Source organism: Rhopalosiphum padi, chromosome 1 (genome assembly GCF_020882245.1).
Source record: "Rhopalosiphum padi isolate XX-2018 chromosome 1, ASM2088224v1, whole genome shotgun sequence".
NCBI classification, from domain to species: domain Eukaryota; kingdom Metazoa; phylum Arthropoda; class Insecta; order Hemiptera; family Aphididae; genus Rhopalosiphum; species Rhopalosiphum padi.
The window spans coordinates 26,904,310-26,922,222 of record NC_083597.1 but is presented as its reverse complement, the minus strand read 5'-3'; the positions used below and the strand labels follow the sequence as shown (position 1 = coordinate 26,922,222).

General features: G+C 26.8%; 2 protein-coding genes across 2 annotated transcripts; one reads left to right on the top strand and one right to left on the bottom strand.

The window, feature by feature from the left end:
• The first annotated feature begins 126 nt into the window (after nt 1–126).
• Nucleotides 127–3,732, top strand: LOC132923825 (uncharacterized). Its single transcript, XM_060987803.1, has 6 exons — nt 127–732; nt 802–935; nt 1,002–1,084; nt 1,157–1,263; nt 1,331–1,512; nt 2,924–3,732. The coding sequence occupies exons 1-6, from the start codon at nt 320–322 to the stop codon at nt 3,136–3,138; spliced, it is 1,134 nt and encodes a 377-aa protein (XP_060843786.1). The 5' UTR covers nt 127–319; the 3' UTR covers nt 3,139–3,732.
• A 7-nt stretch (nt 3,733–3,739) lies between these two features.
• On the bottom strand, nt 3,740–6,063 carry LOC132923817 (sorting nexin-30-like). Its single transcript, XM_060987792.1, has 9 exons — nt 5,705–6,063; nt 5,485–5,622; nt 5,320–5,430; nt 5,093–5,257; nt 4,748–4,943; nt 4,524–4,687; nt 4,340–4,465; nt 4,035–4,283; nt 3,740–3,974 (listed from the first exon to the last, which is right to left on the bottom strand). Exons 1-9 carry the CDS (start codon nt 5,798–5,800, stop codon nt 3,927–3,929), a joined length of 1,293 nt encoding a protein of 430 aa, XP_060843775.1. The 5' UTR covers nt 5,801–6,063; the 3' UTR covers nt 3,740–3,926.
• Nucleotides 6,064–17,913: the final 11,850 nt, after the last annotated feature.

Genomic DNA, 17,913 nt, shown 5'->3' with positions numbered 1-17,913 from the left:
TACCGAATATACGAGCACCTTGGAAATGCTCTTTCAAGTGATTCAACGTCCTTGGAGTATGGATATCGAACAATCGGAACAACCGTTAAAATGAATAAAATTTACAAATGTCTAATGAATAACGATATTTGATAATTTATTTTTTTTGTCATAATATTATTTAAAATTGTATTTTTATATTGATTGATTTGTTTTTTGTGCACTTATTTGTTGTTATTGTTACTGTCAATTTATCACAGTTATGTCCTATTTCGTGTTGTGTTGAAGTATATGTTTTTATGTTGATAGTAAATGTCGATGACCCGTCTCTAGTTTAAGTATGGCATATTGCGAAGAAGTAGAATACATGGACGTGTCGTTAAATTCCGAAAAAAATGAAACAACATCCTTTGGGAAAAAGTTTCATCTTAATCGCACTCCAACTCCTCTAAAACCGTCACGTCACTGGTGCATGTCTACAGAACTTTTGCGTTCACAATACAAAACTAACAACGTACGCAAAAAAAAAGTTTATAATCCATTTAATGACAACTTAATGCAACGACTGGGGGAAACGACAATCAGTCCTACAGTATTTGCCAATGTAAAAAGCCCAGGGCAAGAAGTTGAATTTGGATGGAATATAGATGATGTCTCCAAACTAAACCCAGTGCACATAGAAGATGAATGTATTGTTGACGAGGATCAAGTTGATGATGAAACAGAATCTAAGTTACAAGAGACTATCGATAAGTAATCGAAAATTCATTAACTATTAGCTTAACGTATTATTTATGCCTTTCGTTATTCATTAATTTATAGGTATTTTTGCTCAACACATAAAGTTCCTAGCCCTTGGAATAATCAAGTTATTGATTGGGAAGCTCATAAAAATTCATCTTCTACACCTATATCAAATAAGCAAAGTCTGAAATCTGTATCATATAGCCGTGAAGGTACTTTCATTTTATTTGATTTAAATTAAAACAAAACATTTAACATCTCATTTTAAACATTTTCAGTTTCAACACAAACAAATTTAAGTTTTCCTTCTATATTACCTGATCATGTTGAAGAAATACTTAAACCATACTTCTTGAATTCAGTAAAATACTTATACCTTGTTTACATTCTTAATATATAATATTTATAATATATTTTTTCTTAACTTCAATAGACTCAAAATTGTGAAGAAGAAATAAGTCCTACTAAAGATAACTCAAATTTACGCCGCAAATTATTTTTTATGAATGATAATGATGACCCTATTTCTCCAGTAGAAATGTAAGTAAAATGTGTTCAACAAAAGCAAATAATTTTCATACTTAATATTTTCAATTGATTTTTACAGACGCAGAAATCTGTCAGTTAGCCCATTAACGAAGTCGTTTATTAAAACAATTAATTCAAAAGGTCCAGTTCTTGGAAATCATTTAGGTGTACAAGAACTACCTATAGACTGTCACATTCCTATTGATGTATCTCCAATAATAAATAAAAATAATAGAGAAAATACTCCACCCAACAATAAAAGTAAGTAATTCATAACATGTTATCATTCTATAATTTTTCTCATATTTTGTTGACGACTTTAAAATATTATACAGTTTTTGTAACTTGTATGCATAAAATAATTATTGGTAATTATTCAAACGTTGGTTTTTAATATCAAATTGAGCTTTAATTTTATTTGTGAACCAAGCTAGAAGCATTTTCAGTTACTCAAATTTTTTTATACAAAATACAGTCTGTTCAATTTTAAAGGTAATAGGAAATATTTTGAACGCATGACTGAGTTTGATTCAGATTTTTTACAGGACATATAAATATAGGTTTTTGATTAGTTAACATTTTCAACTATTTTTATCTGTGCATGTGAAGTAAAATAAAAATTTCTTAAATAGGAATCACTATTTTTGATACTGGATTTGGATTGCTTTATTTTTTCTGAGCAATTTTGATCTTTATTGTTTTTTTGATATCTTCAGAATTGACATTTTTAAGACAGTTGAAAGTTTTAAATTAGGTAATTTGTAATTATCGCATTTTTCAACGCTCTATCTTAATCACGCACCACGCATTTTTAGGTATAATAATTTATGATAAATTTCAATGATATGTTTTTTATAAATTTGATGTGATAATAATTATACCTTGTAGTTTTAATCAAAATAAATTATTATAATAATACCTATAATTAAGAAATTTTTATTTTACGTCGCATCCACAGATAAAAATAGTTCAAAATTATAATTTATAAAAAACAGATGTATTTATATGTCCTGTATGCAATAACTCCAAATTTAATTCAAAGTCATGTGTTTGAAATATTTCCTGTTACCTACCTTTAAACAAACCATAAATGCTTTTGACTTCTCCTACTTCTAAATCTATGTATTATTGACTAATAAATGGAATAATATAGTATATGCATAATTTTAATATTTATGACTACATTTTAAAAATTCCCATTTAATGTGATCATTTTTTTTTAATAGGACAGCTGCAGTAGCTGAAAATTATTATAAGTTCACCTCAAAAAGATTTTTCATTTATTGGCCACTATAGAAATATTGATAAAAACAAATATACTTACCCACATACGTTAATTCTAATATTTGTAACAAATAAATATTTTTAATTTTTAAAAATAACTCCCCAAATGATAATGGTTTTATTCAAATTAAATATTCAAGTTTCTAACTATAATAGTATATTTTAGTCTTGTTTGATAAATATCTTCAAGTTAGAATTTTTTAGCAATACTAGCTGCTAATTAGTCTACCTTTATATTTTTTAACATCAAGGTGTAGTTTTGGTTAAGATTTAAAAAGTTTGACCATTTTTAATAATTTTACATGTTATAAAATCATTGTGTATTCTTTTAAATTAATATCAATGTTTTAAATTAAATAACAATTGGTTTTATTTGGTTTTTTTTTAGACAAAGATTTTATTTTTTTGACTCCGGTATCCACTATGTCAATGCCAAAACGACGACGCACTGAAAAAAGCAGTTTGATGATGGAAAGTAGCTCTGATACTGGTTACCAAACCATGACTATGAGCATTAAGGAAATGTCTAGTATGGCACCATTTGGACATAGTTCCAAAAATATAATGTTTACTGCATCTACACCTACAGAACGACGATTCTGAATAATGGTATACATTTTTTTTTATCCCTTTTTAACATTAACTGTTGGTGCATTACATTTTTGTAATTAGAAGGACAAACTTAAATCAATCGTTAGTATGACTAAATATATCTTATCTCTACTGATATACATAACTGTGATGATTTTACTATCCATTTAATGAAAACAAAATTGTTGTCCTTTTTTTATATTTTAAACAAGTTTACAAAAAACGCGCTATTATAGGCAATTGATTTACTATGTTTTATAGAAGACAAAAAAATATTTGTCATGTATTAAACATAAATTAAATACTAGTTATTTTCTTACTGTTACTTGGTAATTGTATTTTTTCTTCGTGTGATACTATAACTATGAAATGTTATCACTTGTTAGAACCAAACATATTTTTCACTAGTTATTTGTAATGCAATTAATGTAATTTATATATTAAAACAACTTTTATTTTTATTTTAAGAAAATGTTTTTAATTCATAAAACTGTTTAAAATGACATTAAACAATAAAAATATATTTATATTATATAATTTGGTATAGTGAATAACTTAAAAGACATGGAATGATTATGTTTCCAAAATATAATGAGTATAATAGAACAGTATATAATAAAACAACAAAACAATATATTATATTTTACTTCCTAGTTACATTGAAATTTTTACATTGGACCAATAATAATATAATTTTTTTTTTCTGGGGTTAATATTTAATCAATTTTATCACAAAATAAGAAAAAATACCTTGTCTATGTTTTCTTTTTGTGGTTTACTAAAAGATTAAGCTCAGTATTTTATTCCGATGTCATGCGTTTGAAGACTAAATCCCAAGATGCAGCACACTGTAATACAATTAATTAGTAACGATAAAAGAACAATGTCTAGGTTATGTCAATACTCACATGTTGATAATACTGTATATGACTTTCGGCTAAGGCAGTCAGCATGCTTTTGAAATCAGCTTTTTTTTGGCACTTCCATAAACCATACTCTTGCCTAAATACATCGCTACAAACATCCAATCGTTCCTGATTAGCTTCAACAGCTGATACTAATTTAGGGATAACTTGACTCATCTTTTCTATTTTTTCTTCTTTATCTATTTCTGATTTTGACCAGAATGACATTAATGGTTTTTCATCGTTAGTTACCTAATGTATAGTCAAGAGTTATAATAATTTATTAAAATATATAAGACAAAGTTTACCCTATCTTTGTCAGCCTTCTTCTTCTCTAAATCCATAAGAGACTGTTCATACTGTATTTGTAGTGCATCTCTTTTACCCAACGTTTCTCGGACACATTCTATATAGCTAACATAATCCTTCAGTGGCTGTCAAAATAAATTATTAAAAATATTTCATATTACTATTTTCATTTTATTCAATTACCTGTGCCCAGTCACTTATAAAATTTGATATTAAATTATGACGTAAAGCAGAACTATTGGCTGTGATAGTATGGCCAATACGGGATAGTGCTACAGAGATAGATTGTTCATTAGAAGACCATTCAATGAATGCTGCTCCTAGTTGGTGAGATTCCACACATAATTCTAAAAATAAGAAAATCATTTAAAAATATTTTTAATTATTAATTATAAAATATCACAAACCTTTTCTTTCTTTGTGGATTCTCTGAGCTACTTTTTCTAACATGGTCAACTTCTCAGATAGGCCATGCAGATGATTCCTTATGGGATCAAACTCAAAATCTACCTGTCTTGAATTATATGACACAGAAATTGTATTCAGACTGTTTGACATACGTCTAAGTAGTCCTGTTCCACGTTTTTTGTATGTAGTAAACTCCTAAAATTAAGATTAAATAATTAGTTTTTTTACAAAATATATATTTTTAAATTTACTTTAATCTTGTTAATAGTTTAAATTTAAATTCATAACAATGCATCAAAATGGATTTTTAGATCATTTTTTCATATAATATATAGTATACATACGGTAGCGTTTGCGGTTAAAAAAACTCTTAGGTGTTTATCTTCTGTGAGAATAGGATGACAAACTAAACGTGTCAAAAAACGTTCCAACAATATCATACGGCATGTGACAAATTCTTTTGAATACCTGTCCAATTGACCAAGAATTGTGTGTTTTGCTGGTAAAGGCTGAAAATAAAAAAAAAATTTAAAATGAAAAAAACAAAATTTTGCGAAGAAAAAAAACTTACAGGCACTATACGATCAGGATATTCAACAGCAATGTTTTGTCTCAGCCAAACAAAATCATTGTAACGTCGGCGAATAACATACTCTTTGTGTGGATAATCTGTTCTATCCGCCTAAAACAAACTAGGTCAAATACTTTAATCTAACGTGACAGTAGCAAATTTTACCTTAGTAGATACTCTATATGTGATGTAAGTCTCCAGCGGTTCAACAATCTTTTGTGGATTGTCAACCCGTACTTGAATATCACGTCGAAAGTCTAATTTGAGTTGAAAGTCATTGGTGTTTGTTGGAAATGACACTAACTAGAAACCATAGTTTCAAATTAATATAACCCTTTATAATATAAAATACATTTTAATTGAAAACCTTATAAAATACATTTACCGTAGAAGTATCATTTAGAAGAGTCTGAGGCATTGGAGTAACGCCTTTTTCTTCGACAGACACTTCAAGTACCGCCGAGTTCTGATCAGTCATCATTTCATCGGGTTCAGAACTATCCGACAGCTGAAATTCATGTTTTTTTTTACAGTCATGGTTCGTTTTTGCAGAAAAAGATAATAATAGTAACGTATAAAATGTTCAGCGTTCCCGAGGCCAGCGTAAGTATATTTCAAAAAAACCGTCCGACTTTACATGTTTTATCATTATCATTTTGACATTTTCCCAAGTATTTACATGCAATTTAAACATAACCTTGAAAGTGTTATTAACGCGACATTATCAATCCACTTAATTATTGATAACTCCAGTTTCAACCATACTTGAAAACGACTCGCTGGACGGACTGACAGTTAGGGAGAGGGACCATGAATCGAAAACCAAATAAAAATAATTATACGTAATAAACGTTAAAATGTACCATATAATATTGTACACCCATTACCGTAAAAATTAACAGTGACGTATTATAATCACTAATCGTATTATTTTTTTCATTGTTCTGTAATAATTATTGTTGGTGAGTGCTTGGGCGTAGTACGAGGGCGCGCTCGTGTTTGTGTATAATTCTACTACTGCTGCTGTGTATATTAGATTTAACAACTCACGAGTAAACAAATATTATACAAATATTATTATCTGTACGGTTGTTACTTGTCGCCGTTGTCGGTTACACTTGCTACGATCATTATATTGCAGAAAAAAGTAATAACGCGTCGAAACTAACTATAGTTGTCGCATTTGGAATTTGCCATGTTGTCCCTGCAGTTTACATCATGACAATAACAACGCTATTTAGACGTATTAAGAATTAAGATAGTTAACTATCTAATATTGTTATTGTTATTTACCTATAGATATTATAGTTAAAGTGTTTTAATACAAAAATGGTCGTTTCAATTCATCGGTTATAAAATTTAACTAATAATGATAGATTTCTTTTTTTAATCAGTACCTAGTGATAATAATAAAGATAAACCTGAAATCTCAGAATAAATAAAAGTTCTAGTTAATCTGTGCGCTGTGGACAAACCGTTTACTGTGGTATTTGATATTGTATTACTTTTAAATTATAATACAGACTTAATACCTCCCAATAGTTCTAATAGGGACGTAATTTAGGGAAGAGCGATAGGAGCGACCCCCCCCCTAAAGATCGTATTTTAACAACTAATACCTAATCTATAAAAAAAACATTTTTTAAGCCTCAATTATTCTGATTAAGGTTTCCCCTCCTCCACAAAAATAATAATAATAATAAGCACTTATTTACGTGCCTGATGATGTCCAGATTATAAACAGAGCTGTCATGTAAACTAATTTGAATTCAAGTCATTCAGTATTATGTACTTTATTTTGTGCTGCTAAAAAAATTGAATACACTCATAAACCCGTGAAAATACAATTTTCCAATGCGCATGATCAGTAGCGGTACCTCTCGAGCCTCGAATTTCAATTTACAATTATTGGTAAACCTATTTTAACCATAAACAAAAACATTTATTTGTTATTAAAAAATTACTATAATATATCTTATTATTTAAAGTACCTATATAAGAAGTAGAAATGATTATTACAATCTTTCAATAGTTAATTTAATCAAAAGATAAATGTAATGTTACTGCTACATGGGCAAATTTTTATTTTAGTTTTACAAAATAAAATACTTAATAAGAATCATTTTGGTATTCAAATTCGATTATGGCAATACTGAGGGAACGGATCTGCAGGTCTAGCGACCTGTGTTATGGCAATATGACCTATATCACCATAACAAAGGTAATTCCATACAAAATAATGACTTAAATTTATTAATTCTTTGAGAATTTTTATGGTTTTACATGAACTCGTTTAAAAAAGAATGATCAATTGATCATTTGTTGTATTCATGCAGTTCTATTAATTTCCATTTAATATAAGAAACTTTTTATTTTAGGTTCTGTCGGTTCTGAGCGGAGCGAAGGATGTATTGATCTTACAATATGTGTGTTTTTTGTGGCATACGAATAAATACACGATAAATGATAAGATAATTAATTGAAAAAATGCTTTGATCTTCAACTTTGGGGTGGTTCCTGTTAGAAAATTGAATCTAGTTTGTAGGTTTGTACTTAAGAGGTTAAAAATAAAAATTCTCACTATTTATCAAAATAATCAGTTAAACAATCACAAATACGTAAAAACTAAAAAGTAATAGTAGGTTACACACCGTTACCCATCGCCGATAAATTAATTATATTCAACACTACTCGAAAATGACAGAATCTAGTATAGTGAACACTGAACAGCTGGATTTAAACTGAATACTTTTTATTTGATATTTAGTATTGATGATGTACCTACCTATCTATTCTGTGCCTATATATTGGCTATATTTACAAATCAATATGATATTTGATAGAAGTCATTTTTTAACATATCATCGGCTTTAATTTTATTTGATAAATCGCTAAAATGTATCTTTTATCAAAGCGGACCTTTTGTAAGTTTTTGTCATTTTCTGAGTTTCATGCACGACAAAAGTCAAAAGGATCGTTCCTAATATATATCTAATAAATCTGTGTCGAGTGTATCCTTATAAGAGGCCAAGCACCTTTCTAACTGTATACAGTAGTATTAGTATTCTAATAGCCAATGAATTGTTCAGTAATAATTATACTTTTGATTTTTGGGGTAAGGTGTAATGTTTCAATTACAAAGTTATTGTATGTAGGTACATTGTACGTCCATAGGCAGACTGATGCCCAACATCGGCGGACCGTCGCAAAGCAAAAGAGCGCTTCTTGGCACTGTGGTAAACAGTAAGATGCTGTACGCCTCGCCGACCTGGGCCGTCCGCGGGACAAAAACGGCTAAAAATCGCGCGGAACTGGCAAGAGGGCAGAGGACCGTCGCACTCCGCATAATACGTGCCTATAGGACAGTCTCGGACGACCAGACTGACGTCGCTCCGCGCACCGTTAAAAATTTAGAGAGAACAATCAGCATCGCAGCTTGGCAAGCTCGGTGGGACCGGTCTGGTAAAGGCAAATGGACATACCGGCTCCTCCCTAATGTTGGACGCTGGTTAACAAAGCCACCGCTAACCCTGACTTTCCGACTGACGCAGGTGCTCTCGGGGCACGGGTGCTTCCGGAGCTACCTGAAGAGGTTTAATCGGGCGGACGACAGCTATTGCGTATACTGCGCCGACCCCGACGACACTGCTGATCACACGGTTTTTACCTGCCCGAGATGGCTTGACGACCGCGTTCGAATGACTGACATTATGAGGCGACCTCCGAACGCGGGCGACGTTGAGGAAATCCTGTGTGGTCCCCTGTCACATGACTTGCCAGAAGACACCCAAGCCCGAAGGAGAATTATCAAACAGTTCGAAACTAATCGTGTGGAGTTCATCCGTATGGTCGAGACGATTCTGTTGACCAAGGAAAAGGATGAACGCGAGGAACAGGCCCTGCGAATATTATTTTAGTAAAAATAATAATAATAATATTTTTTTTTACCTTATTTAGTAACTATTAATCTAATAGTTACTAAATATTAAGTCTTTTTAAATGTATTTTATGATAATTTTTAGAGACTTATTAGCTATTGGTTATATTCATTATAGATATACTTCTTATAGATTATAGTATATATAAAATATACAACCATTAGGATGATAAATGAATAATTTTTCGTATTTCAATAACCCCAACTAAGTAAACTAGATATTGCATAAACAATTTCAAATACATAGTTTGGTACGTAAAATTGATACATAGCTATCAAAAATCACAATCCATAATAATAGTTTAAATATGAAATACACAATGTAACATACAGATATACAATATAATCACAATCAATATGCACTCAGCGGGGTGCTGAGGTTATAATATGTGTACACATTATGTAGTATTATAGGTATAAGTACTGTACTAGTGTACTACGTACCTATACATCACGATGGCAGGATAAATACATAATAATATATAAGTTTAATAGGTAATAAATGTACATGATTGAAAGTAATATAGCAATAAATCTGACCGGACTGACCTGCTATAACTATCAATATATTTTAGTGTTAGGTTAATGGCACATGACTTCGTGAGTACACGACTATTACTTAAAAACATATCTACTTTAAAGTGTTTTTCGAATATTTAGGAGAACCTGAGCAAATAATTTGCCAATATTTTATATGCGAATTTGCGCAAAATTTAAAATTATGTGTTAATTTATCTATACCTATAATAGTACACATAGAGCTGGGTAAATGTTATTCACTTACGTAAACGCGATAAATTCACTTTTACAAATATGATACATTGAATTATCGTATATTTTTATGTGTATGATTGCGAATATACGTGTATTCGATTAATAAGAAGAGAGAAAGGCGAGATATTGGTAGATAGTTATTGGGAATCTTCCAGAAAATTTTTCAAAATCCAACAGTAGTGAAAACGATTATGATGATATTAATTATTAACTGTAGTTGAAGTAGATACCTGACAATTTATTTTTCTGTTGAGGTGCAATCACAAATCGATATTTATATTGTACTTAAATACTCTCGAATGTCGTCCTATATATAATATATACAAGATTAGAATACTTATAAGAACGACAAGCAAAATATAAGTAATTAATTCGGTATATGTATTTACAAAAAAATCGATTAATTTAAAATAACTTTTCTTGTATAAATGTATAATATAACTATATACGACAATTAGAGAAAATTATAATATCATATAAAAGGCACAATAATGAACTTTGATTGTTCATATCTACAGGATGCTTGAAAAAATAATTTAGAAATTAAATACATTATTCTTAATCTCTAGATACAAAACACAAGATTACAAAATATATTCGAAATTTTCAAAAAGATAATAGGTACTTATTTTTTCACCTTTAGATACAAGATACTATAGTTAGGTACCTATTGGCTATTGCATCTAAATCTAAGAATACATATTTTTAAATAATTATTTAGCAAGTAAAATTGTTATAGAATATTTTAATATTGTTTATTTTAACTTATAGTTAAAAGTATATAAGGTATATAATACAGGTACTTTTTATTTATTATTCTTATAAAAAATTAGAAAAATCTAGTACTCTTACATTTTGGACATGCCTCATACTATATAATGAGACAAATATTGATAATTTATCTTCGTCAGATATCCAGGTAATTAAAAAAATTATCTTGCTTTCAATGAAAAACTCACATAGAAAAAATACACGATTAATTTAAAACAAAACGTTAAGACCTAAAAATAATTAAAGTACATACTAGCAAACACAGACTGAGGAACAGACTAAGTTATACAAAATTCGCAGTTTGGCCTAGTTAGTAGTGTGAAGAGTGTGATACTGTGATTGTTGAGGGATTTGAAATTAACATGTATTGGTAAGATTGTATTTTTTTTATGGATATTTGTATATAACTAAGTTATTTTGGTTCTGTTGGTACCTATTCTTAAATAAATTCAACAATTTGCATGATAGCCTACAATTTAATAGTATTAACAGAATATTATATAACATTAAACTGTATTAATATGAATAATATAAATAATATACTTATTTCCAATTACTATATTATTTTAGATTTTAAGCGGAGTGATGAAAACATTAAATAAAAAAATAAAAATATAATTCGTATAAAATAAATTGTATTTTAAATTTACAGGGCTCTTACACTATTAGGAAAATAAATTAACCAACTGATTAATAACTGCATATAGCAGAAAATAATTTAATTAATTTAGCTAAAAGTTATTTTTAAAACATTTGGTTTCTGAGATCATCTGGTGTTTGATTTTTTTTTATCTTAAAAACAGAGCGTACACTACCCATCCTACAACAATTGATGGGTTAAAAATTCATATTCAATATTCAAAAATAAGATACTGTTATTCTCAGACAAATGGTAGAAAGATCTATGATGTATATATTGTCAACGTTTAATTTCAGGAGTGTATACATAGTACTAATGGACATTGGATATCATTTTCCAGACATTAATTTTGAGTGTCCAGGAATTGGGCCACAATTAACAATTTTTTTAAAAAGGTTTACAGTATTGGGTAACTAAAATTTAACATCTATATCAAGTAGACCCGGAAATCGGGACACCATTATTTTAAAGAAGTGTAAAATCGTCAAAAACCACGAAACGAACTTTAATTAATAATAATTATATTTTAAATTAAATTAAAAAATATGAAGAAAGCGAAAAACCAGATTTGAATTTGTGAAATCTGTTTTTCAATTAAAAATAAATTAATAATTATTTTACTAATTTTATATTATATATTTATAAAGATAAACTTTTTTACAAAGGTATTAAAATTAATAATACATGCTATTTATTCTTACATTTTTATGTTATACAATCGTGGCCCAGTACCCTGGTAATAAAATATAAGCAAATAATATTATATACTAAAAAGGTATAGTCGGTATAGATAATATATGGCCCAATTACCGATCTCCCTTATTAATTTTAAGACCCACATTTTTTTATCTCTGGTTTCTTATGGCATATAATGTAGTTTCTGTTTTTAATAAAACAATTTTGTTATTACAATGTTTTACTTCTTTGAAAGTTACTTCATATTTTTTCGTTTCATTAGAATGCCAGTCTATATTTATCATACAACAATGATAGGAAGTAATATCAACAAAATTTAAGTATTATTTAGTATAGACAGTGGAGCCAAAATATATATTTACCTATGCCGATTGTCATTGAGTGTACAAATTTAGATTAACCTAATAACCTAGGTGTGTGTCAAAAATGTATGTAGAGGTGTCTTGGTGTCTAATTTCATAGGTAAAATTTTGGACTTTGGCACCACTGAGTATAGATAATATGTGTAATACGCTGTAAGCCTGTAAACAATTATTATATAAACGAAGAAGTATAAGATATAATGTAGCAATGAGCAAAGCTGTATACATAACACGATTAAAGATATATCTTTAATCGTGATACATAGGTATTAGGTTTACAGACTTACAGTATTATTAATCGAATATAATTTATTAATATATGTTATATTATTGAATAATTTTGCTGTCATAGGAACTTTCGTTCGCATAATAATAGTACTAATAACTAATAAGTTGTACATTGCACATGTCGGGAATTAATATCTAATCTAACTAAAGACGCCAAAGTGTCTGATTTAGGGGAACTCAGGCCTAATAAAATAAGTGTATTTATTATATAGGTACTATTTATTGCCATTTCTGAGTTTTGGCGACAAATTGTTCTGCACATAGTTAAAAATTAAAACTAGATATAATTTATCTATGAGGGGGGATTGGCCTCAAGAGGTTAAAATAAAATTATTGGATCAACGAAAAACGTAAACAATCTTGATATTCTATATAATAAATTCTTCACAAAAGTGGTTTTTGCAATTAAAAGTTAGCCACAATTTTTTTTTTTAAAGCATTTAAAGTTTAATTGTTTTATAGAATTTTTAAAAATTACGTAAGTCTATAAATTATTTTTAGTTAAAAATTCATAAAATGTTTAATCTTAATCTACCTAGGTGTTAACTACCTCAGGTTTAAAAATGCAGTACAAGATTTCTCATAAGTTTATTTTTACCAGAAATTAAAAAAAAAAAATACTATGCATAAAACTACCTAAATTTGTTATAAACAATTTATAATCAAGTTCAATTTTTTACATCATTTAATAAAATTAATAACTATAGTATTTTAATTAGTCAAAAAATATCAATCTTCCTTCTCATTTATCAATAAGTAATTCCAATATAAATATATGCATTGCATAATATTATACCTACCTTATACGTATGACATAATTTTGTGAATACTGTAGGTATAGATTATTCAGAGTTAAATATTATCTTTATATGCAATATGCTTATAAGATTATTTATTTATTATAAAATTATAAACGACGCATAAGATGAGATTATATCGCATCATGTCTGTACAAATTAGTAATTTATCATGATGATGCAATTACTGAATTACAACTACATTTTTATACTGTATAGAATAATAATTAATAACGCACATTAATTGAATGTCTGGAATTGTTTTATTCATCAAAAACTTCAAACAGTATTCATTATTTATCTATGCATTATTATTATTGTTGTTACAACAGCCGCAGTTATAATCGTACTAGCAAAGAATATAATTTAAATATTTTATATACTTTTATATAACTAATTACTGTATATTATTTAAGTACATTTTAATACATTTTTCGTACAGTTTGATTATTAGCACGATATGCATAATATACTATATGAAAAAAATCAACTTGAGTCAATGTTAAGAACATTATCTATAACTTATAAGTTAATAATTAATAAACAATATATTTAACTCTAAACATTATTAATAGTTATAACTTTGAATAATGCAGAGAAAAATATTAACTTAACTCAATTAGAGTTTTTTAAATTATACTACCTAGATCACATATGACACATATGTATATTTCATGTGAATCTTATTTTTTTTTTAACACTAATTAAATATTTTTTAAAAACGCATCCCATTAGTAGGTATAATAATTTCTAATAACAAGCTCTAGTTATAGTGGTTTAAGAATAATTATACGTTTGGATCAACTAAATTATTATCAAGGAATATTTATTTGGTTATCTGTACCTAAATAATAAATTAAATAATAACAATAATTAATTAGTTTTAACTACTATATAGAGTAAGTTATAGATATGGCAAATAAATATGACTTTAATATAAATTTAATGTATTATTTTTCAAATTAACTGGAAAAATCTAAACTGTTACAATGGATTATTGCCCGATTATTATTTATAATATTTATAATTGAAGTCTATCTTTGGCAATATATATATATAGATAAGTACATATGTCTCATTTTTTATAATTTTCAGCTTAAATATATAATATTTTGGTTTGATGATTGAAAATAAATATTTTTTTATTTTAAAAAATATGCAATATTGTAATTATTTATGCCGTTCGAAAAATGACATATGTGGCACTGTAATAGCGTGAACAACAATGTATACATAAATAGTGAATACTTAGTATATATATATATAAACGTATCAGTATAATTTTAGTATTTGCAATGCCTATATGACATATATTTAACTTTGTGTAGGTATATTATGAGTTATTGTTGTTCACCTATATGGTGACATATATATGATGATTTCACAATAAGCTATGTAATTATTTAGTTATACTGTCCGACGTATTCATTAATATATCGGCCATATTTCGCGGCCATCTTATAGCACCCAAATTTGGCTTAAAACGTGGTTTAATTATTATTTTATACAACCGGAACAGATATATTTAATCAACTAACGTTTATGCGATATTCGTCCATAAAATACAGAAGAGCCATCGGAACTGACGGCGTCAAATTCCAATAAAAAAAAAAAAATAATAATAATAAACCATCACATTGTCACAATTCCTTTTAACCCGCTACAAACTCGAAACAATAGATACATATTTTTATATACATATAGATCAAACGACGTGTATAAAATATATATTTATTATTATTATTGTTATATACTTATAGGTTTTATGTTCAAGGACGAGCGATTGTTTACCATGATAAGGACTATCTAAATACAAGCGGAGTGGGTTTACAGAAGAAGTATTTTGAGAGTGATGAGTACATTTTTCATTTCTTTATTTTCTCGAGAGTATTTTTTTATACGTCAGCCGTCAGCTAGGAGTTCGAAGTTGAAGAAATGTTACATTTTTAAATCTATAATAACGGAAATTTCAAAAATTATATTATGTTACTGCCTTACTGGCATACATAAAATAAATGAAATTTTATTTACTCTTTGGTATATATCTCACTATTATGTTTATAAAAATAAACATATTATGCTATTCCGAGAGGGTTATTCTACGAAGTCTCGATAAACTTTTATACGCCATCTATAGCGTTAGATACCCACCCTGTTGTCTATTATTTATCAACTTATTATTACCAACTAAATAATTTATCGAATAAATATATAAAATAAAAAGTGACAATTATACTCGTATTTTGATTAATGATGACATTAAAAATTATTCTTCTACTAAATATAATATTTGAAGATACCTAAGCAAACTATCGAGCAAATTAATAAAAGATTTTTAGGTTTTATGAATAGAATTAATAAATAGAAACAAATAAAATCAAAAGAAAAAATCTCATTTTAATTTAAATTTGTAAAATCATATCCCAATTACTTTTCCCATGAATAATATTTTTAAATTATAAAAAAAATAATTAACATAGTTATTTATTGTTTAATTAAGTAATGTTGTTCAAGTTTGAATTTAAAAATATCTATAAAATATAATTGACTTAATACATTTTTTTAGATTTTATGGTTCTAATATAAACTGAATATAAAGAATCTTGTATTAAATTTTCAAAAGTAAGATACACAAATACATTTTTTACGAATTTCTAACTACAAAATAGTTTGCAATTTTTAACTTCAAAAGTATATAAAAAAATATTTTTATACAGATTAAAGAATAACTTTTATGGGATCTTGTATTAGATTTTCAAGAATTTTGACACAGAAAATAATATTTTATTGGCATATATAGAAAAGAAACAAAAAAAAAATTATACTAAACAATTTAAAAAGAGTTTAAAATGTTAACTATATTTTTAACGAAAATGATAGTATAAAAACTTGGTGAAATTTTCAAGTATTCAATATTTTTTTGAAATATAATTAAATATTAAAAATTATTTGAGGAGAAAAAATTATTTTACGGGCGAATAAAGGATTGTCGTGAAAATTTGACCTTGAAATGCTATAAAAAAATTAATTTCATTTTTCATATATATTTTGAAAATTTATAAAGAACCTTATATTAAATTTCAAGTTTTAAGTATACAATTTTTTTTAATGAATTTCTAACTATAGTAATTTGCTCCTTTTGCGGTTTTATAAAGTTTGTTCAAATTACGAATAGAATCCATTTCCATTTTCAAAAATTGAAACATTTTTTTTACCCCGAAAAGTGTTTATACATAGACACCAAAATAGAAAAAAAATTCTTAAAACGGAATTGTTCAAATTTTAAAAATTATTTCGCTGTAAAAAACGTCTATTCTTTTATTGTATGTACTATGTTCAGTTAAAATATTCTGCTCTGATATGGTCTCCTAGTTCCTTAATTTAAACTTTTTTTTATTACGTTTTTTATCCTTCAAACTTTCATATGCAATATTAAACGACTTCTTCGTGTTGGGGTATTCTTCACACTATCCAGTATTTTTAATTTAGTTACATAAAAGAACCATAGAAAATATCTATATCTTTTTTCTCTTTAAATTATAAAACAATAACATTTATTGCCAAGAAATACTAAGAAATCTTTATTTTAAAGCAAAAACTAACTTAATAAGAAATAATGATTTATTTATTTTAAATAATAAACATACTATTATTTTTCCTCCACTATAAATACATTAATATAAGATTTATTTTTTTTGCTATATAAACTCGTAAATGATATTAAATTAGCATTTAATTATTATTAATAATATTATTGTTTAACAATGTACTTGATATTTTATAAAAAAAAGAAAAAATGTTTTTTTTTCTTTTCTATCTCATAAAAGTACTTAACTTAAAGTATATTAATAAATTATAATATTTTATTTTATTTCTATAATCATTTTAATGTTCACTGTTCATTCAATTAAATTATAATTATATTTATTCATAAAGGTTATTAAAAAACAATTAAATTTTATAATTATATTTTATTTTATATTTTGTTAAATTTTCTTATATTTTATCTATGATCTAAATAATATGTTAATTAACTACTCAACTATTGTTCGATATATGTATGTTATACTGCAACATTATACATTATTGTAAATGGAATTAATTCCGTAAATAAATAAAAATATAAAAGCATTTTGTATTAAAAAAAAAATGTATTATATGCTGTACAAGTCATAGATATCTACAAACGATTATAAATTAAATTAAATTAATTTAAATATTTAATGAAGTATTAGCGTATACCAGCACATTATTTTAAATTGATATTTAGTGAGGTATTTAATTGTATATTTCATGTCGAAAAATTGATAAATTGAGATTGACACATGA

Coding starts and splice junctions, on each gene's coding strand:
- LOC132923825 (XM_060987803.1), top strand. CDS start 320: ATGGCATATTGCGAAGAAGTAGAATACATGGACGTGTCGTTAAATTCC. Junction 1,085..1,156: donor AACCATACTTCTTGAATTCA/GTAAAATACTTA, acceptor TAACTTCAATAG/ACTCAAAATTGTGAAGAAGA. Junction 1,264..1,330: donor CCTATTTCTCCAGTAGAAAT/GTAAGTAAAATG, acceptor TGATTTTTACAG/ACGCAGAAATCTGTCAGTTA.
- LOC132923817 (XM_060987792.1), bottom strand. CDS start 5,800: ATGATGACTGATCAGAACTCGGCGGTACTTGAAGTGTCTGTCGAAGAA. Junction 5,431..5,484: donor CATATAGAGTATCTACTAAG/GTAAAATTTGCT, acceptor AGTTTGTTTTAG/GCGGATAGAACAGATTATCC. Junction 4,944..5,092: donor TTTTAACCGCAAACGCTACC/GTATGTATACTA, acceptor TCTTAATTTTAG/GAGTTTACTACATACAAAAA.